This window comes from Cyphomyrmex costatus, unplaced genomic scaffold (genome assembly GCF_001594065.2).
Source record: "Cyphomyrmex costatus isolate MS0001 unplaced genomic scaffold, Ccosl1.0 scaffold193, whole genome shotgun sequence".
NCBI lineage: Eukaryota > Metazoa > Arthropoda > Insecta > Hymenoptera > Formicidae > Cyphomyrmex > Cyphomyrmex costatus.
Window position 1 is genome coordinate 5,107,632 of NW_017275965.1, and position 22,673 is coordinate 5,130,304.

The following is a 22,673-nucleotide window of genomic DNA, read 5'->3' on the forward strand; positions in this document are numbered from 1 at the left end:
CAGTAGATAGGCAGTGCTCATGTTTTTGCGTAATTAAATAGAAGATAAGATACACACGGAGATAAGATCGCGAATTCGTCTGCATAGCTCCCATCCGAGGTCGCATCTCGTCCAAGACAAAAAGAATTCGAAAATGCAAAAATCGGCGCGAGCCGCTAGGCTAGCTCGGTGATTGCGACTGCTATAAATCGACTGTGCACGTCGGGGTCAACCGGACCCCGGAAGACGGAGCCTCACTGAGTGGGGATTAAGGCGAGGCCGTGGCGGTTGTGTATAAGCGAACGTTGGAAACATAATAAAAGTCAGTGACGGCGTTCACTGGGGGATACCAGTCGGGGACGTTCCTTGATCGTTCTCCAAAAGGTGCCAGTCGCGCGTCATGGAGGTTGCGTTCCTCGCGGCGGGTTCGCCAGTCGTCGTGATGACCTTGAGGCCGGTTTCCCTGTTCCGCATTCTAAAAATATTTAGCAACGCGGATAACTCGCCAGGATAAGCTAGCTACCACGTGTTTCAGCATCGCAAATTAGAGAAATAATTACGTTTTAATTTCTGCGTTTCTATAATTATGTATCCACAAGGTAATCTCGTCGGTTTACGATCGGAATTGAAAGCCGAGTTATTTTCAACGATCAAAGCCCACGGACTAAATTTAGCCGTTTAATACGCATATATAAATGCAAATACAATTTCATTTTGGAAATATTTTAATCCAAGTCTCTGATATCCAAATCACAAGACACAAAAGTAAAAATTTGTATTTTTTTTTAAATAAAACTAGAGAGATAAAGATGTATTTCTTGTAAGTAATTAATATGTTCTCTTTGTTTTTTACCATTAAATTTTTAATACACGATATATATAAACCATAAAATAAATCATCTATACTGTATTAACAAATGAATTGCGAAAAGAGGAAGTAATAAATATCTTTAATATAAGTGTTTAATAACAATGATCTTGTGTATCAAGTGACTAAGAAAGGCTTAAAAAAAACATTGATGTCATGCAAACAAATGATCTATATTGAGAAAAAACGAATGGTTTTAATCATAATAATTTAATTATATTAATTATATATTATTTATATAAATAAACTTACGATGCAAATTATATTTTTGTTGTTAGAACTATAAATATTTTTCATATTATGTCAGACAGAACTATAAAAATGGAATTTCTAATTATTTTATCGTGCAACACAGATATCAAATCTCTTAGTGTAATAATACGTAATAAAAATAATTTATCCACACGGTTTATATTTTTTAATAAAATAATCCTCCATTGTATAATTATAAATTTTGTTACACAATTATATCTGTGCTACAATTTTAATAATTAATTACTTTCATAATGACCTGAGATAACCGAAGGCCTCGGGTCAACGACGGCGACGAATTGAACTTGCAAATTTCTTGTCGCCAGCAGCATGCTCGCGAGAGAAAGAGCAACTTTTAATTCTCATTGTGTTTGGACGATTGCCAAGAATCTCGAGAATCTTTCACGGACCGTGTAAACGTCGCAGACACGTTTCATACGTCACGGACGGGTTCGTTGTTTTTCTACGTCACTAGCTTTACAAGATCATTAAATCGCTTCGTCGAGTTGCATATTAAAACTAACTTGAATCGAATGCACGTATTTTCGATTTATATTCCAGTGTTTATTTTCACTCATGCGAGACAAATACCGTTTTATGTTTCTTGAACGTTTGTAGCAGTAGAGCAACTTTAAAGCAGATTACGAATCTACCAAAATTCTCGCGCAGAAATTGGCACTTCGACTGGGCACAGAATCGAATGGAGGCATTGCGACATGAAACGCTTTCTCGATCAAGGGAAACGAACGATTGGCATCGCGAATCGGTACGACATGGCACGAGATGGCCGCGTCTCGGAAACGCACCTGCGGCGCGTTGTAGCAGGCGTGCGTGTCGCAGCTTCTCGCTCCAAAATTTCGAAATTGCTCGCCGTCCTCGGGCCGGTGTCGTCTTATGGCATATCGCGCACCTTACTCACATGCATTATTATCGAATTACCAGGTGTCTTGCAACGCAGCTTTCGTAATCGAGCTGTTTCGTCGCGCTGAATATTAAAGTCGGTGTGTTACGCGAGAACAACGCAAAACGTTTTCGTGTCCTGTCCGCGAACACGCGACACAGGAGTCCTCCTACGTGCACGTGTCCATTTGTGTAATTAATATGTGCGCGGGGCTGCATAAAACTTCATAATGTTCCCACATAATAAGTTCTTTCGCCATTACGAGGAAAACTATGTTCTACACGGAAAGAATGATTTTGCTGACAGATCTAAAATTTTACTGAATACAGATGTCAAAATAATATTTTTTAATCATCAGTTTTTATGGATCATCTAAAATCTAAATAATTATATTGGGGAAACATTTTGCTAGTATATCAAAAATTTTTACAGCATTATTCATTATTTTTTAAATTCCCAACATGATTATTTTAATGGTCTAACAAAATTATTTTCAAGTCTGTATTCAGCAAAATTTTAGATCTTTCAACAAAATCGTTCTTTTTGAAGTGTATGCCAAGTTTTTAACGTTAAAATAATGCAGAATTATACAAAATAGTTAAAATTTGTTGCTTCTTTTCCTTTTCTGTTGTAAAAGCTTTAATAAGTAGAATAAAATGATATTTTTCTGGAAAAGAAAGTAAATGCGTGTGTATTCTGTACTTTGCATATTTTATATAAAGTAACACATTATATATCGTTGTATTTTACATCATTTTTCGAGCAAAACGATATATCCTGTTTATTTTATCTCGTTTATAGATCGAATATGTGAGTACCTGAGTATGGTTGTGCACTTCTTTATATTTTCCTCTACAACGTAAGGAGAAAATAAAAAATTGAGAAAATAAAAAATAGGAGGTTTATTTATTCGATAAGGTATACCTGTTCTTACCGAAAGAGAAATACGATTTGAAATTTAACCACAGAAATAAGAAACGCGGCGTAGATATAAATGTCATAACGTTTTATAACCGCTCTTTAAAATAGTTCTTTGTGCGATCAGCATTATTCGAATTATTTCTTGTGGACAATTGGATCACACGTGTAGCGTGTCGACGACCTACGTACGCACGTTATTTGATCGCGCACGTGCGTACATGCGTGATTTCTAATCGTGCGGCTAGCGAATAGGTCGATATGAATTATAAATACTCACGTATAAACATAGATAACCCGTCAATGTAATGCATATACAAGTCATGAACTCGCGTGTACGTGAGTGTCCCTGACTTGGAAAAGGGACGAAAAGAACTTTCTACTTTGCCTAGGATAGATAAACTTTCACATTTCTCTCTTTATGGAATCGTCCTAGAATCGAAACCCCCCTAAGCTCGAAATCTTCATTTCATTCGTAAGATGTTTGACGTTGATGTCTTAATTGAAATGTAATATATTAACTTTATTTATTTTATCCAATCGACTAGTCGACCAGAATAATGATACAAGCATACACAAAAGTAATAAGTGAAAATACATAATCAGTAAAAACTACGTAAAATAAATAAAAACTTAGTAAAAATAAGATTGCATTGTGCTGATCTAAATATTTTGGTGCATAAAAAATTTTTACATAAAATATAATTATGTTTTCCTCAATTTATCAGATGTTCAGTTTTTTTATTTTGTTCTTCTTAATCTGATTAAAAGATTGTTTAAAGTAATAACTGCAATATTACTTATAAAGTGGTTTTATATTTTTATTTTTCAATTATACTACTGTAATTTTACGTGTTTACAATTTTATCATAGATATATTTGAATAGTACCATAATTTACATTCTACTGTTAATTATTGCACGCGTATATGAGAAAAAAAATTTTTACTGCGTAAAAAAGATTTATATAAATAACTGTTATCAATTTGGAGTCGATAAAAATTATGAAACACAAACATTAATCTCGAAACTTTACTTTATCCGTCGATCTCGGTACACGATTTCACTCAAATCGAACACGTGACTCCGTTCTAGTAGACGTAGGCGTATGTAAAGTAACGGATACATGAGCCAAGGAGGAAATGCTGTTCAGATGGCAACAGCGCTAACCTTGCATTGAACCAATTTGTATTTCTGCTTATTTTCCGTTACTAATTAACATAATCCCAGTAAATGCAACTGATGATTTTATATAACTGAGAATATGTATATATATATATACATGAGAATATGATTTATATCTTAACGTAGACGATTAATATTTATCTCTCTGATCTCCATGCATGTACATAGATATACTTTAACTTTAATAGAATTATATTTAATAACTCATATTATGTTGTTTTTAATTCTTTATCTAAACAAATACCACATTTTAATTATATAATTATAACTCAAATAACCACTTTTTATTTGCCATCACTTTTAATTTTATTCCGAAGCAATATTTTTTTACTTATAAATAAAAATCAAATATAATATAAAAACTAATTCTTTCTATCGCAAGTATATTATACCAAAAACACTACTGACTATTAAATGTTATATAATACCACATAAACCTAAATGTGAAGAATATTTATTCTAACTTTATAGTTCCTTATATAGATGAATAACGATTATATTTTTTGCACATTGATATTTTTTTAATTCGCAAAACAGTAGTGACGGTTCTTAGATTGTTTAACCACAAAATGGTTTGTGTTATACTGCTGACTTAATATTCAGCGTGTTGAACGGTGTGTTACAAAACAGCGTTACGATATCCTTTGCTAGGCCGATAACATAATCTTTACACAACTCAGCTCAGAAAACTCTCATAGCAAGTAGGTAGAAGTAGATATGTTAGCAACCGTCGTAAAATTTTCTGTATGAATATTAATGTTCGTTAAAGTACGTTAATTCAATCCGCAAATATTTTTCACTTTAGTTAAATGATTATTTGCCAACCTTCTCTATCCTATTTCTTATGAAACGAAGATACTGGCGATATATATCCGATAAAAACAATCAGTTTAATTTATCTCATATGGATACAAAAAATATATATATGTACATATAAAACAGAAATTTACAATTTTTTAAGTATAATATTATAAACATCAATGCAACACAAAAAAAATATTAGTTTATTTATCTAAGTTCTAAATAATTCTGTCTTTATCATTCTCTCTCTCTCTCTCTCTCTCTCTCTCTCTCTCTCTCTCTCTCTCTCATAATAATAATAATAATATAGATTTTTTTAAAAAGATTTGATATCAATAAAAAATATGTTTTTTCGTTGTATATATAGAGAGTTATTATAAAAATATTTTCGCCATAGAAAAGTCAAAGAGAATTTACATAGAATAGAAATTAATAAACTTTTAAATAATAAATCAATACGTTCTGCGCGATGGATGGATGTATGTATGTCAGTCATAGTTATACAAAATCGTGGGAACACTAAGAAGATTAACGTGATACATTAAATAATTTGTTATTCCGACAATATCCAATTTGATAAAGTAGTTTGATTAGAGGACTCTAATAGATTCGACATTATTCTTGGCAAAGCAAAACGCAATAATAACGCGTGGAAAACAATCGCGTATGTGCCGTTTCGCTCGCGGCGATTGGCATCGAAGAGATTATCGTCGCCGTTATGTCACATGCGACCTGACAGACCGACTCACGTTTACGAGAAATATTTCATCAATGCTTTTCACTTTTTATTATTCCGTCGACAACTGCGGCTACGACGAACGGAGCGTGCATTTGAAATTGTTTCGGAGCAGGAAGCATAGCAGTTCTAACTTTGTGCACGATTATCTCGTATTTGCGATCTACAAGTTGCAGTGATCAAGTATTTAATGGCAATTCAATGTGTAATTCATTGTATGTAGTCGCTCGTGCATTAAACAAGGCATTCGACTGCTTTAGAAAAATTATAGATTTTATTGAAGATATAATCAATCCTCTCTTTACGACGACAGAGTTTAACGAATAGTTTTACAAAATTAACGTTTCATATACGTTTCTTTTTCCTCAACATTCCATTTGAATAGGATAATAATAGATATTTTACATCTCCTCTTTTATACAGCATTCTTACATAATCTACTACTGTTTAGATCTAATCTCTGCTATGTATATACATAATCGTTAATGGTATTTTAATTTATTTGTGTATCATATTTTAGTCTACAAACTTTTTTATATAATTATCATATATATATATTTCTATATTATATAATTTAACAACATGTATAATTTTTTCTTCATGTTTCAGTATAAGTTTACAATTAATACATAAATTTTAGAAAATTTTTCATTCCCAGAAATTAAATATGATTTTAAATTAATGAAATAGAGTGTTATATTTTAATTAAATAAAATAATAAATAATATATATATATATTGTTTAGCTTACAGCGTAAATTCTAAAATTTATTATTAATTTAATATAGTATATTATTATTAATATAGTTAACGATGCTTTTAAAAATAAAAAACGGAATTAAAGAAAAGATCTACAAAGAAGAGTTAGAAAGTTAAAATCGTTAAATTCAACAATTGTAATCCGATCTATGATTTCCAATAATGAGTTTTACTACTAAATTTAATTCAACGAGAAATGCATTATTTGTGTTTGTGAGATGGGTTTTCAGGGCATTTCACTTTTCTTGCATACTACACTGCATGCCGACATGATCTAGAAATCATGCATAATATGTGCAAATAGACAGCCGAGCGGACTATCTACTTTAGTATAACGGGTAGGACTTCATTGCCTCCGATGATTGTCCGCTAATCAAGTCTCATGTAATCACATGACATGTATGACCGGCAATCGTTAGCTGAGCTTTTGCCTTCAATACTCCACACACGCACTGTTGATCGCGCAATTTTACATGAACGTGGACAAAAAAAGTACTGTTTACAACATTTTATTTATTCTCGTCTTGATTCAATTATCTTGACATATGGATCTTGAAGATCTTCGCAAAAAATTACTTTTAAACAAAAATTAAATATCACATGAGTATTTAAATCTTAAGAGATCTGTAAATTATTTTATTTTTGAAGCCTTTTTATGTGATAGTATTTTTAAAACTATTCTATAAATTATTTTCTTATTTACAAAAGGTACCTGAATCTATTGTATAGCATAATAAATTTTATAATATGTATGCTATATAATTTTTTATTCAATGTGTGTAAAATATCGCTTACATTCTAAAGATCAATTAATAATATAAGTTAATAACATAAATTTAATTACACGTGCTATCATAATTAATAAAACATTAAAATCCTTTCTGGTAATACTATTTTTATAAAATATTAATATATATATATATATATAAATTCAGTTATAGATTTTATTTCTTATTGGTTAAATATTTTTAGAAATTATTGTTTTATGTGTAAAATATTAAAATTGAATTAATCGTAACTTTAGTTTAATTACATTTTTAAACTGTGTCTGAAATGACAAATTAATCAATAAAATAAAATAATTTATTAAAAATTTGTGCCTTCATTAGCTGTCCAATGCAACATTGTAGCGACATCTGAGGCACCGAATAAAAGCAATGTCTGTTTCGTGTAGAGACGTTGCCATTAAGTTTCCAACAGCAGGTCTTTATTAAGAATTCCATTTTATCTAAGAAGGATAATACCTAAATAAATCACATTTAGATTTATATTAACTATTTACAATATTTTTTAATAGAATCAGTTAAAATTATATGTAGTAAAATAAATTATACAATAAATTTATGAATTGTGTGTGTAATATTACAATTAAAAAATTTTGTAAATAAATTTTTGATTTAACAATTTCTTTAGCAAAATATCTTTTATAAATTTTTTTCTTAAAATATTTTTCTTAATAGTTAATTTTCTTTTTTTTTATTACTTTATAGTACTCTTCTTTTCCTTTTAACATTAGTATCATTTTACTAGATTCAAATTTTATATATTCAAACACTACATTGTCAAATATTTTTAAAAACAGAAATGAATTTCTAAAGATGATTGTTTTAAATTAGATCTATCGTATCTAAAATCTGTATAGTAATAATAAATGTGTGCAAATTCATGAATACGTCATTTTACCGCTGATTTCTTATTAAACAAAAATTAATCGATATTAGATATACATATTGCAAAATGATTGTTTGCTTAATCGAAATGTTTATTACATCGACAATTCTTAGTCATTTTTTAAAGCGATTCAAGTTATTGGGTTCGACTCATCGCGCTACAGATAGAGATATCGATCGTGCGAGACGTTCTAAACAAACATGTACTATCTTGTCGGAAAACATCATATGCCACGTCGGTTAAATGCAAGGCCATTTTTTCGATACGAATCATTCAGTTCCACACAAGCTGCTCCGACGAACGTGTTAACTGAAAGCATGGCGCTCCTCGCGAGAATTGTCAAGTGTGAGGTACGAATATATACGTCGCCGTCACGCTCGGTATGCTGACTGTCATTTCGCACGCTCTTCGAAAATTCATCACATTACAGCTGCAGGTTGCATTTGAACATATTAGTGCAGGAAATCTGACCATCTAGTGGATATTCGACGAACTGCGAGAGCTTCGTTAGCGCGAAAATCAATTGTTTACAAATTGTTTTGTGCATATCACGCTTCGATGATTTTATTTTAGTGGGGTTGTAAATCTAAATGATTACTGCTGTATTTGCAATAATGAATATCGAGTGCTTCCGATAGATCGATACGAATATTGAAGGAAGTTTGTGAAATGACATTTGTCTTTATTTATTATTTCCTGCTTTACCCAGTTGTGTTAAAATAGTTATTATAATTTTTTAAATCATATAAGTAACATTTTTATACTTTGTGTAAAGTTTTTAATAATTATTAATTAATAAAATTTGAAGATAGATATATATAAAGCAGATTGTTAGCTTATTTTCTATTTATATCGAAAAAATACTTTGACCTCTATATTATGCTTGCAGTCATAGAATAAGAAAGGAATAATACATGTGCCAGATGCTAATTTATTATAATAATATGTTGAAGTAATGTTACAACGTGTTTGTATTTCGCAATTGTGTGTTGGTCATACTATAATTTTTACAAATCGATTCTTTGAATAAAAATTATTACAGATACATTAAATATGTTTGTAAAACAATAAATATTTTGTAATTAGTTTTTAATTAATTTCTAAGTCTGGTTTTATTAACTATTCCGATATTATTAAATATTCTATAAAAAAATCTTCGTGTGTGATGCAACTAAACTTTATAGCTTCTATAATGGTTATCTAACCGAAAGAATACGCTTATCAAAATCTTATGAACATGCATAATAGTTGAAGCATTTGTAAATCAATAACCCAGAAAAACATGTTTAAACGCGAAATATTGTTATATGTAATACAAAATATATTTGTGTAATTGTTAAAAGTATCACTTTGGAGTCAATGCTTTAAATAAAAAGAATAATTTACAAAAACGTTAATTTATTTTAGATATTAATATTATAATTATAGTTCTGTTTTCGGAAGATCATATCATATGATAATACCACATTGTATATCTCTCGTATCATATCATATATCTTCGGGTTAATTCCAAATATACATATTATATATTATATTTGATTTATAATATTTAAACAAAGTAAATTAGGCTTTTTATAATTACTTTGTTTAAAATAAAATATATCGTTATACTCTCTTCAAGAATGCAAATTCTTTTTACATTATCTTGATTGTGCGAGATGTATCAACGTGATAATAAAATGTATGAAGTGACGATCGTCTAACCAATTAAGCCTTAGACGACAATGACGTTAGTAAGAGGAGAATAACATCCATCATGATTTTTATATGCTTTTAAACTTTGTGTGGTATAAATGAAACAATTGCCAGTGAAAGTGAATCTCGTCATATATGTATTTATTGACTCGAAAACAATGATATATATAAATTTGCTTGCTACTTAAAAGTATTCAGATATCTTAAATGGCACAATTTAACTGACTTATCAATACATATTAATCATATGATCACACAATTTGTAAATAAAATTGCAAAAAATAACGCTTTACAAACAAAATATTTACATTTGAAATAATGTTATCTGCTATCATTACCTATGAAATAACTTCTATCTGAATTAATTTTTAATAATAGTGTCATCATACACATATTAATATATACGGAAAAATTATTTAAACAAAAATACGATAAATTTTTTGTATCAATTGATATAAAACTATTTCAGACACGGTTTGCCAGATCTTATTGCAACGCTGTTCCAGCGGTTAAAATATACATTGATGGACAAATAGTAGGTAATTATTATTATAAACATTTAAATTTTTGCACTTTTATCAATTGATTACTTTTTGTATTTTTCTTGCTTATATTAAAAAAACCGAATATGTTCTTTCGCGTGAAAATTTTATTTTCAAATGCTGTTAAATATTATCAGTTTCTTAACCTTTTCTAAAAATAATGCAAAAAATTATAAAATTAATCTTCCTTCAGGAATGTTAATTGATTAAATTTTTTTAATTTAAACTTATTAAATCGGTTCTAATTTGATGATATATCAACATTTGGGACAAAATCCAGTTTAAAAAATATTTATAAATGCATCACAAATAGACAAATATATGAAAGAATATTCATTCATCTGTGGAACGATATAGAATTAATCGAAGATGATAATTACACGTATCTTCAAGCAAAATGCACTTTGTGTTATTGTAGTAATACTCATTCGTGCGATACCATAAGTCTTATCTATAAAAAAATATTAGAAGTATAAACGTCAATAATTTATAATACTTATTTAATTAGATATCAATTAAATAAATAATTCTTGTTAAGTTAATAATTATATATGTAGATTGGTAAAAAATATAATTATTGTAATATATTTGTTGTGTAAAAGTTTTATTATATAACAATTAATTATGTATTTTAAATTATTTCAATATAAATTACATATTCAATTGTTTGACTGATGTAATTTACATAAATCATTTCCATTTCGTTAATTACAATTCATTTCCAGAATCAAAGGCCACAGAGTTCACAAATGTCCACGATCCAGCAACAAATCAATTGCTGTATCGCACTCCAAAATGCACGAGAGACGAGATGGAGAGTGCGGTACAGAGTGCACAGAAGGCATACGAGAAGTGGCGGCATACGAGTGTGCTAACGAGACAAAATTTGATGCTCAAGTACCAAGCTCTTATTCGCGAACACTCGGTCAGTTTATCAAAATATTCTAAGTTCTAAGCTAAAACTCTAAATTGTTTCACCAATTAATTAATAGCATTTTAGAAAAGTATTATAAAAGAAAAGTAAATGAGAGGTGAGAACATATATTCAAATAAAAAATAATATCTGATGAGCATGGCGACGTTGAAAAGTTCGGTAACACAGTGACAGTTTATTATAAATGGCAATTATAAGTGGACAGACGTCAGCCTGAATCTTTGCGAATCTAAGTAATCACGTTTCCGACATTGCAAATATTTTACTACAGCTTCATTATATCTTCATGTTATTCATTTTTATGTCTTATTCTTTTGTGATATTCCATCTGTCTACAGAAAGATATTGCGGTGAATCTCGTGAGAGAAAATGGAAAGACTTTAGCTGACGCGGAAGGAGATGTACTTCGAGGTCTTCGTAAGTATACCGCGTTAAGTTGTTATTATTTAGATCGGGCAATGCTCTAATTTATATTATTATTAAATATTATTTAGACCTATATTATTATTTAAATCAGGCAATGCTCTAGTTTACTATTTAACTCGCTTTTTAATAATTTAATCAAAATTGCTAAATAAAAATAGAAAGGAAGCATTAAATAAATATAAAAAGTTATTCTGATATACACGAATACTATTTTAATTTTAATTTAAAAGAAATTAGAATTATGTAAAATGTAATTGTAATATTTAAAATTATAATCACAATTACTAATTAATAGTACTGCATGAATATATTGATTGATGTTTAACTATGCGGCGGCGGTAGAGGTTGTCGATGCATGCACATCGATTCCGATGCTCCAAATGGGCGAATCTACGACCAACATCGCCACGGACATGGACATTATCTCGTACAAAGTACCTCTCGGTGTTACTGCATCCATTTGTCCCTTCAACTTTCCCGCCATGATACCGCTTTGGTCATTTCCGATATCGGTCGCATGCGGGAATGCCGCTATCCTGAAACCGTCGGAGCGGGTACCAGGTGCATCCATGATCCTCGCTGATCTCTTTACGAAAGCCGGTGCACCAGCTGGCCTTTTAAATGTAATACATGGTCAACATGCAGCTGTGGATTTCATTTGCGAGCATCCCGATATCAAGGCCGTCTCGTTCGTCGGGTCTGATCAGGCGGTAAGATAAAAAATAAAATCAGGAATTGAAATCGTGCACAGAAAGAATGATTTTGATAATCTATTCAACAATTTAGCTAGATACAAATCTGTGAAAATCATTTTATTAAATTATCAAAATAACTACGTAGGAAATTTAAATATAATTAGCAATGCTACAAAAAGTTTTGATAGTCTAATAACTAGTTTAAGTGTCCTTCATAATTATTTTGGTGACCTAACAATTCGTATCTGATATAAATTTTTAAGTACTGAAAAAATCGTTCTTTCCATGCGGTCTACGCTAGCACAAATCGAGTGCTTTTTTTGCTTTTGTTAAGAATTTAATAAAATTTCAATTGTAATTATTTTTATTAAATGTTATTCAGTCTTGTTAAAATGTACCTTTTGTGTAAAATTTGTGATAAAAATATTCCTAGCTAAAAGTAATCAGATGATATGAATAATAATAAAATCAATGAATTTTTTAATTTTTAGGGCAAATACATTTACAAGCAGAGTACCGCGCACGGCAAAAGAGTACAGTGCAATATGGGCGCTAAAAATCATTGCGTCGTCCTGCCAGACGCGAATAAAAACAAAACATTGTCGCAAATCACCGGGGCGGCTTTCGGCGCCGCCGGGCAGCGATGCATGGCGCTTTCGGTGGCCATCTTCGTAGGCAAATCTAAGGAATGGATACCCGAACTAGTAGAGGCAGCGAAGAAATTGAAGGTAAATGCCGGTCATGTGCCTGGCACAGATCTAGGACCTGTTATATCACCACAGGCAAAGCAAAGGATCATCGAGCTGGTCGAATCCGGTGTTAGAGACGGTGCAAAATTGCCTCTCGATGGAAGAGGTATCGTTGTATCCGGTTTCGAAAACGGGAACTTTGTTGGGCCCACAGTGTTAACCGACGTTAAGGTAAAATAATTGCACTTATAAATAGTTCAAGAACGAATAAAGTTTAAGCTTTAAATTGTTGTGATCTAAAAAATAAACTTTCTGTGTTCTCTTTTAAATAAAAAATTAATTTAATTTAATTATGCTTCATAACTGTACAAAAACTATACTTATCTATTAACATACATTTTTTAATCTAAAAAATTTATGACATTTAAAGTCATTACACATAAGAGAAATTATATATTCAATCGAAGGAGACTTAGTGCTTAAATATATATATTTTACATTCGGAAATTTATATATACATTCTGATTTTCTATCTCTCTGCATACCGCGCGCCAAAATCTACCTTTTTCTATCGTAAAACGCATTTATCTAGTAACATTATTTATTAAATTGCTTGTACAATTTAATAAGTGAGATTACTATTCTGATTCTTCCCGTAAATGCATTTTAAGACCAAAAAAGATTTCGGCGCATTTATAAGAAGAATCAAAATAGCAATATCAAAGCTTATATCAAACTGCTTGTACAATTTATTAATTGATATTATTATTCTGAATCTTCTCGTGAATGCGTTCTAAGAGTGAGAAAGATTTCGGCGCGCGGTATGTAGAATCAGAATATATATAAATTCACACAAAAAATACGTATATATTTAAACACTCCTTCAATCGAGTGTAAGATTTTTCTGTCATTTAATTAGATTTATTTTTATTAGTCTAAAAATTCGTGTTATTTATTTATTATTTGAAGTCGTGCTCTGTGTATTAATTAACATTATACTTTAACTTAACTTATATCTTGTTATTAATATCTTGTTATTTCATCTAATTTATATCATAGACCATTTGATATTTACACACCTTTATAGCCTACAATGAAGTGTTACACGGAAGAAATATTCGGACCCGTTCTATCGTGCATGTTCACTGACACTACCGATGAGGCCATCGACATCATCAATAAAAATCCTTACGGCAATGGCACGGCAGTTTTCACGACAAATGGGGCGACAGCCAGAGCATTCGTGAACAGAATCGAAGCCGGCCAAGTTGGCGTTAACGTCCCCATACCCGTTCCATTGCCGATGTTCAGTTTCACTGGCAATAAAGGTTCCTTCCTCGGGGATATGAATTTTTATGGAAAATACGTGAGTACATGTAACTTCGTGCCTTTATTTTGATGAATCAATCCATTTATCAAAGTATATCATACTTAATTGTAACTCTTTACAATAATTTTTTTAAATAATTATTGTAAATTATAATTTTTTTAAATAATTTTTAAATAAGTTATCTGAGCTAATTAAAACGAATAAAAAGTAATAAAAAATAACTAAAACAGTATAAATAAAAATATATCTTATTCTCGCAAAATTGAAATTTGTTTAATAAATAATTTTTTATACATTTACATTATATTATGATACGACTGTAACTAATAAATAAGTAGTATTTTTATAAAATAATTAAGATATATTAATATATAATAATATAGTAACGCACGTTTTTTATTGACTTAATTTTAGGGGGTAAATTTCCATACACAAACGAAAACAATAACACAGCTATGGAGATCCGATGATGCCACCGATATCGCATCGTCGACAGCAATGCCTACTATGCAATGAGGCTGTGATTTTACCAAAACTTCACTCAACTTCAACTATATTTTCCAAAATTTCATGAGTAAGGATGTATAAAACTTAATTCTGCGGTTTATCACGCAGTTGTAAACAATGTCTTCCATTGTTGTGTACAAATTTGTTCCTATAAATGATGATATTTTTATAGTTTAGAAACTACATATATTTTTTTATACCATAATAAAGTGTAGTTTACATAGCAATCTTTTATTTATGCCTTACAAATAAAAATTTGATTGCAGTAACTGTAAGACGTTATATATAGTATAAAATTTAATAAAAAATTCCTGCAGCTATATCTGCGTAATATACTTAATTATATTATATTCTTATTAATATTTTAAAAACCGTATTTAAAAAGAAATAAAATTATTTTCTTACAAAAATAATTATAAAATACTCTAACGCGTAGTTATTACAAAATGCATTTGCCAATGAACATTTAATAAGTAATATAAATCATGCAGTAAGCCTTGCTTACTGATAATAAACTATGCTGAATTCGTATAATAAGAAATAGCAAATTTTTCGCAATTTTTCTCCTATCGATTAACTCTTCTCTTAGTAACCGCGCATAGGCAACGCCCAGCGAAAATATGTCAAAAATTCGATAATGTAAACATCGAAAGAAATTTACGGTCAACATTGTCTAATTCGTCCTTGAACCTCTAGTCACACGACGCGTGCAAAAATCCGTCTCTCGGCGATATTCGAACCAACTTCCGGTAATCAGGATCGGTGTACGCGCCGACGCGACGCACGCATGCACCCCGTCGTCGTCGTCGTCGGGCCGCAACTGCGCATTTTCCAGCTGAGTTTCCCCTCACAGGCGAGGTTCTGCCTGTCCCGGATTGTCGTGTATGCGCCGACACTCCAGACCGGTTGGGAAATCAAGAGAAAGCTCTCGAATACCGCTCATACATCGTGAGTACATCGACACATCTGTGGTCGCGATCCTGGCGTAGCTTCCTTCCTTCCCCGTTTTCGCTTTTCTCGCGAGGATCAGCTTTAATCGACAGAGAAACAGACGTGACATCGAAAATAATTTATCTGTCTCTCTTCCGCGAAAGGCTATTGATGTTTTATCAAAATTATCTACACAGTTAAATGTTTGGTGTGCAGTGATGTTAAGAATTGTTAATCACTTGAAAATATTGAGCGTTGACCGCTGATCTCTTTCGCTCGATAGCACTTGATAATCTTTCGGTAATTTTTTAAATAAGCCATCGTCGGCGTCGGCACCGGTTAAACTAAATGTAATTGACCGTTTTAGATCTAATTTCCGACGTGTCGTGTTTATTCACCAGAAATATATACTTCATCGTGACATTAATAGCATTCGTATCGTGACTACAAATATGCTTATCTCCACGATTGTTATATGATAAAATAGAATTTAAATATGTTTTACAAGATTAAATAATATTACAAGATATTAGCAATAATATTAAGTTATTTATGTTTATCTTCGTACAAATTATTATTTTATTATTATTTATATTATTATCTTAATATTTTTTTAAATTGAACGATAGACAATTTTTTGTAAAAGAATTATTCTATAAATATTTATAAGAGAGAAATGCCTAATCAATGATGCTCATATATATATATATATATTTTTATTGCAGATTTATTTTTAATCGTGCAATCGTTAAATCAGTGATATTATCGCAATATTTCAGTTTTAACCTCTCGCATGTTCGAACTTGTTGATATGCTTTGAACAATGCAGCTTTTAAATGTCAAATGCTTGTGTGTGAACTAATTCGAGTGCTTTTTCCACTATGCTTTGTACTTTAATTAAATATTGTTTATAATTGAAGTTCATAAACGATTTACCGACTTTATATATATATTACAAATTCAAAACTCGCAAAACTTTTAATAGCACATATCGTGGCAATAAAATGGCAATATTAATTCTTTTATAATAAAATTTTTGAAATCGTTTGTAGAGAGAGAGGAACAGAAAAATATTTTTGTTTTTAATACCACATTTAATCTATTCCATTCATGCTAACTAAATTAAAATAAAAAGACTATCAGTTGAAAAATCTATATTTAAAGATATTTGTGATAAAACTACATCAAATTCTTATAAGGCAATTAAAAAAAAAGAAAGTTGTTTGCAAGGTTTTGTATAATTTTTTTGTCAAGCTCTCTGTCTCTTCATTTTATTCTTACACTTTTAATATAGCAGTTTGTTGTGCAAGAAAATGTCTATGTAGAAAAATATCGTTTTGATATATATACAGCCGGTGTTAATTAAAGTTTTTAATATATTCATTAACTCTTCACTGCTTTAAAAAAGTTGTAAACTCAATACTGATTAAACATTACTATTTGCAAACAGTTTTCTTCTAAAGAACATTATTTAATCACTGGTGACTTTGACAGCTTATACACCGCGCAAACACGCCTCTTCATCGCCTATCCTTCGTTTTAACGCACGAGATTTTTTCTGACAGTTTGAATAATAATACGAAATGAAAAAAGGAGTAACATCAGAATAAGGATTAAATAGATCGTTGTTAGAGCAATTTGACGAGTAAAAAATCTGATTTCGACTGTTGAACTTACCATCATGTATATACATATATGAAACATTACGAATTTTTAATAAAAAGCATTTCATTTTAATACATACAAAATTTTCGTCGAAACACAAAAATGAAAGTTTGTTTCTATTGCTTCTGTTATTTATGTATCTTTTTCTTTCGTCATTTATTCTTTATGTTTATAAAAATATCTTTTTATATAAATATTGTATTTGAAAAATTAATATTTTACGTCGTAACGTTGTTTGAACGTTTCATCGTACTTGATTTACACAACTATGAAACTTGCATTTAATCTATAAAAAACTTATGTAACATTCAGTCACAATTTAATTTATAAAAAATCAACAAATTAATACTATTGTGTTGTTCCTCAAAGAATAGAAACTTCAAATTAATAACAACAGAGTTTTAATTCCAAATGCGATTCTTTCAAGTGAAGGTTAGACAAAGGGCGCTTACAATTTCTTTCTATAAAAATGTTTTATAATATAACTAGTTTGGTCTAGAGCTGTTCTTTCACTGATGAAATTTTCTTGGTTGCAACTTGGTTTCGTGACAATTCTACGAGAAACGAATTATTTCGCGTCACGTGTCTTTCTACCTCTATTCCGTGAAAGTTTCTACTTCTAATATTTCTTTTGCATTATATTTTGTATTTAATTATTTATTAGATAAATATCAAAATTATTGATTGTAAAATAGATTCTTAAGTCCAAATATGAGTTGTTAGTCCCATCAAAAATGTATATGAATACATTATATATATATATATATATATAATTATATATAATTTTATATAATTATATGTAATTATATATAAAATATTTTTTCTGGATAACATCTGCATAGACTGTCATAAAAAAATGGATATGGTCATGATAAATTTTATTATGATGTGTGTATCTCTAAATGTTATTTTACATTGAGAAATACGCTCTACAAAAATGAACCGATAAATTGCGATGCACGATTATATGTAAATTTATTGTATAATACAGAACGATGAATAAATAAATAAAAGTACTGCTAGTTACTCTATGCAAAATTGATTTTGTATAAATATTATTTCATGTTACAATTTTATAAATTGTTATCTCCAAAAGTCCAATAAATTTCCCGGAAAAACCGTATATATTAAATACGGTTTAATTTTTGTAATGTTTTGCAGTTTAAAATTTCCTGTTTGTAAAATATACATTTAATTTAATTTTTGCTGTCAGAATAAGGTTTAATTTCAATGCTATAAATTGGCTACTAATTTCTCCCCCTATTATTCCTGAATAAAACTGAATATTCCGATTACAATGTATTTCAAACTAATCCCAAGCTGAATGCTCGCGAAAATAAATACGAGGGACCGTTCAGTTGACAGAATCATATATTTCCGGCCGGCTGAGGAATCGCCGCCGTGTATTTCTAACAAGATTTCTATCCTGACAGGTTGAATAATTATGTACAAAACGGTGCGGAAAGGCGATGCCAGTCTGCAGTACACGATACTGCCGCAGATGGATCAGTTCACATCTGGCGGATTCCCGCAGACTTCCAATAAGCCTCGGCTGCGGATTATCAAGTACACAATGGCCACTATAATGGTACTGATCATATTATCCTGCGTGGCCACGCCGTTCCTGATAAATCAGAATGATCACAACCTTTTCGCCAGCACAATACACGCGATTAGCCGGGTAGAGCCGGTCAGGAACACGTCAAGAAATCAAACGAAGAACATCGGTGAAAGTAAAAGCAGAGGCAAGATTTCCACGGTATTGACAACTGAGGTCACAAGGAGAAAAGACCTTGAAAACGGCACGACCTCCTTCAATGTAATTCTCCGGGGTGAAGAAGAAGAGGAAGAGGCTATGGCTAATGATGCCACTTTAGCAGGTATTGTTTAAAAATTCTCGAGGAAGGCGATGCAGACATCGCGATAATGATATCGCAACATGCTACAGAAATATTGAAATCTTTGATATTTCGACTTTAAATAATAGAAACAACGTTTATAAAAGATTATGATCTATTTTTATAAAAATAAAGGAAGATGTTAAAAAGGAGCTGATTTCTGTCCAATAAAAATGTAAATAAGAGGAATAATATTTTTATAGACTTTGATCTCCTAAATATTAATAAAAAGTTTTTTTAAAGTAAAAGGGGAAAATAAGGAACACCTCGAAAAATTGAGCACCAACATAGGATCCGAATTTCAATGTTTTACTAAATTTTTCGAAGTGTTTCCTAAACACTCTCTACGAATTGTTTAACAACCTTATAAATTATCGTATCCAGGACGAAAATCGATTTTTTTTAACATTCTCCATTTTTTGCTATTTTAAAGTAAAATATTGTATCATATTTAAAGCAATATTGTATTACTAATAATATGATTAAAAATACTATAAATAATATAAATATAAAATACATATTTTGAAATATTATATTTGAAGTAATATTATATTATAAAGTAATATCTTTCTTTGTTTGTTTACGAATTCTTTCTCTTCTTTGTTTCCTTAAATTAAAATAAGCTTTATGAGATCGAGCATAAAATTTAATTTCCTCTTGTAGAATATCTCGGAATACTGAGATAAAACGTGCAAATGACGGGCGTAAAATAAGATTTCAACTTTACATAAATATTGGAGCCGTAATATAATTCATCGAGATGCTTTGTTATCAGTCTTCCAACTAAGCCGACGTCATTGTCGACTACGTAGGTTCAGAGAGTTCTATCTTTTCAGACACACCGGAAATTAGTACACAAGTGATTTCGAGCATGGAAACGTCGACGAGGGATCATCAAATGGCAACGACTTCCGCTCTATCGTCGGCGTCGACAACGGTCTCTTCGACATCATCGACGACATCGAAAGTGTTTTCGAGCAGTACGACGGAGGGCACAAAGACGTCTAAAAAGTTGAAAATGCCGAGAGTAGTCTTAAAGCTGCGAGAGAACGAAACCATACCACAGATGTACGTAAAGTCGGGCATAGCCTCCTATAAGAAGGACAACATCGCCACCAACGTCCTCGCGAGTGAGCTGAGTCTCGAGGGCTTGGTATTTAAAACGCCGGAAGGCACGATAAAACCCTGGCACCAGATATGGCCCTTCAGCGAGCTTGATCCCGACACCAAGTGGAAATTGTTCGTAAGTGCTCGTATTTTTCGATCGAGCGCTCATACATTCTCGAGGAATTGCGTTCAAGGGGATCTGCAGTATCCTGCATTTTGATAGAGTGCATCGATCACGCGAATTACCTATGCAAAAATTGCTAACTCGTCGTTTCCGCGTCTCGCTTTTTCCTCATCCCGGAAATGCTTTCTAAAGCATCTTTTTGTATAAGTTTCTTTTTGCATGCTTGCTCTACAATTTTTGTATTCTTTTACTGATTGTTTTTTCTTTTATTTGGGTAAAATCCTTTAAATCTTGCTAATTCAACATTTTCCACTATCTTACACATATTTACATATACATATATAATACATATTGTATCATGTATAATTTTTATTTGTTTTTTATTTAGTAAGAGCTCTTTAACAAGGTAGAAAAGAGAAAGAAAGAAATTTTGAATTACTTTTTCAACTACCGTTTCAAAATTGTTTATTTCAATCTTCATTAGGAGTTTTCATAGTTCTAAGGTTATCGAACGGATCGAAAAATTTATTTCATTACTACGTATCGTTATTATTTTAAAAAATCCAATTTTATAGAGTAATTTTATATCTTCGAATTAGAGAGAGCAAGATATATTATTTTTTCATCACATTTTCGTATTTAGCAATCATCCGACCGTTAATTCAAAATTTTATATCCTGCATAAATATTGATCGCGTTGCACCAAAGACATTTAAAACTGAAGCACTCTGTCCGATCGATAGACAGAGCATGCTCGTGAATCTAAAAGCGGACGAGAAATCGCACGGAACCTTTATTTTTCCCGCATGTTTCCCGTCGGGACAGCAATCGTACCTTTGACTTCTTTCTTGGAGAATTGCAGAACGTGACGTTATGTACAACATTTTCTGCAAAATATCTCATGATATCACTGTTATATATTTTATTTATACATACGTATATGGAAATGTAATTTTTCTTATTCTATTGCTTCCATTCTTTTATCTCGCACAACAAAAAATTTTCGCACAAATGAAGTTACGGGAGAGGAAAAAGCTGTTTTCTTGAAACATTGACCTCGGCCAATCAATATAAAAGCCGCGTGTTCTCCCTTGAGCCGATAAATGCTTACTCGTTGCTTGAGAATGCTTGCGCTGCACTTGAAGATTTTGCGCAGACTACACGTACGTCATCAGGAAAAAGCAATCGCACAAAATACGTTAAGCGTTTATAAAAGAGAGGAAAAATTGTAGTTTTCTTTACAATTTATCGTAGCAATTTTACAAAGAAGAGATAAAATTTTTACTTTCGCTAAGAGAACGCATCTCAATAAAAGTTTATTTACTGAAAAGATAACTTCTAAAGATTCACCAATAAGAAAAACAGTGTACACGATATTTTTGTCGAAATATATATTTTCGTTAAATATTTTTTCATTCACTCGACAACTCTTCCGTATTTCGAGTTTTTGCTTTGTTGTTATATATTTAAGCAGACTTATCGAGCTAAGCTGCTCGCCAAGCAAAATCCTTTCGCTTTATCCAATTTTCATAAATTGTGTTCAATACATAGTAAGGGGCTCCATTTTACAACATGTTTCGCGCAGAATATCTTTTACGGGCGGAGTGCTTAATTTACCGTGGAATTGAAAATATCAGCGTCAGGATACACAGGGGGATTAATAGGATGTTGAGTACTTGCTAATTCATATATTTACTAGTATCCGACTTGGTAGTTATATCGGATGCAGCAGTGTCTGCCAGTTTGTATTTTGCATATTAAGCGGTAACTAGGGTAATAGAGAGTAGCAACATTTTCTGATGAATATTCATCTTTCGATGGATAAGGAACAGTGTACATTATATCGCGATGTTATACGGGCAATTGATAAAGATCGCAAAATCATAAGCCAGCTTCTTTATTTTAAAAAATGCAGTAAATAGATGAATATATATTGGATATCAGGGAAAAAAAATCTTTTTACATATTATATATATATATATATATCTGTACTTTCATGATATGAATATACAAGACAGATTTATCAAATCAAGATTTTTCAAATTAAGATCTTAATGTGAAAT

At 30.8% G+C, this 22,673-nt stretch overlaps 2 protein-coding genes across 2 annotated transcripts in view; both read left to right on the plus strand.

Moving 5' to 3' along the window:
- Nucleotides 1-8,307: 8,307 nt before the first annotated feature.
- LOC108772725 (probable methylmalonate-semialdehyde dehydrogenase [acylating], mitochondrial) lies at nt 8,308-14,974 on the plus strand. The gene is made up of 8 exons (XM_018538325.1): nt 8,308-8,418; nt 10,233-10,302; nt 11,031-11,230; nt 11,578-11,656; nt 12,008-12,375; nt 12,852-13,280; nt 14,137-14,415; nt 14,794-14,974. Exons 1-8 carry the CDS (start codon nt 8,386-8,388, stop codon nt 14,893-14,895), a joined length of 1,560 nt encoding a protein of 519 aa, XP_018393827.1. The 5' UTR covers nt 8,308-8,385; the 3' UTR covers nt 14,896-14,974.
- Nucleotides 14,975-18,925: 3,951 nt separating this feature from the next.
- Nucleotides 18,926-22,673, plus strand: part of LOC108772654 (mucin-21) — a 6,021-nt gene continuing 2,273 nt past the window's right edge. The window contains exons 1-2 of the mRNA XM_018538225.1: nt 18,926-19,361; nt 20,216-20,622. Coding sequence (XP_018393727.1) covers nt 18,926-19,361; nt 20,216-20,622 — 843 coding nt within the window. The remainder of the gene's footprint in view (nt 19,362-20,215; nt 20,623-22,673) is intronic.

Bases quoted from the DNA above. Each gene is read 5' to 3' on its own strand.
- LOC108772725 (XM_018538325.1), top strand. From the start codon at position 8,386: ATGGCGCTCCTCGCGAGAATTGTCAAGTGTGAG. The intron at 10,303-11,030 runs GTAATTATTATT...ATTCATTTCCAG, and splicing joins CATTGATGGACAAATAGTAG to AATCAAAGGCCACAGAGTTC. The intron at 14,416-14,793 runs GTGAGTACATGT...ACTTAATTTTAG, and splicing joins TGAATTTTTATGGAAAATAC to GGGGTAAATTTCCATACACA.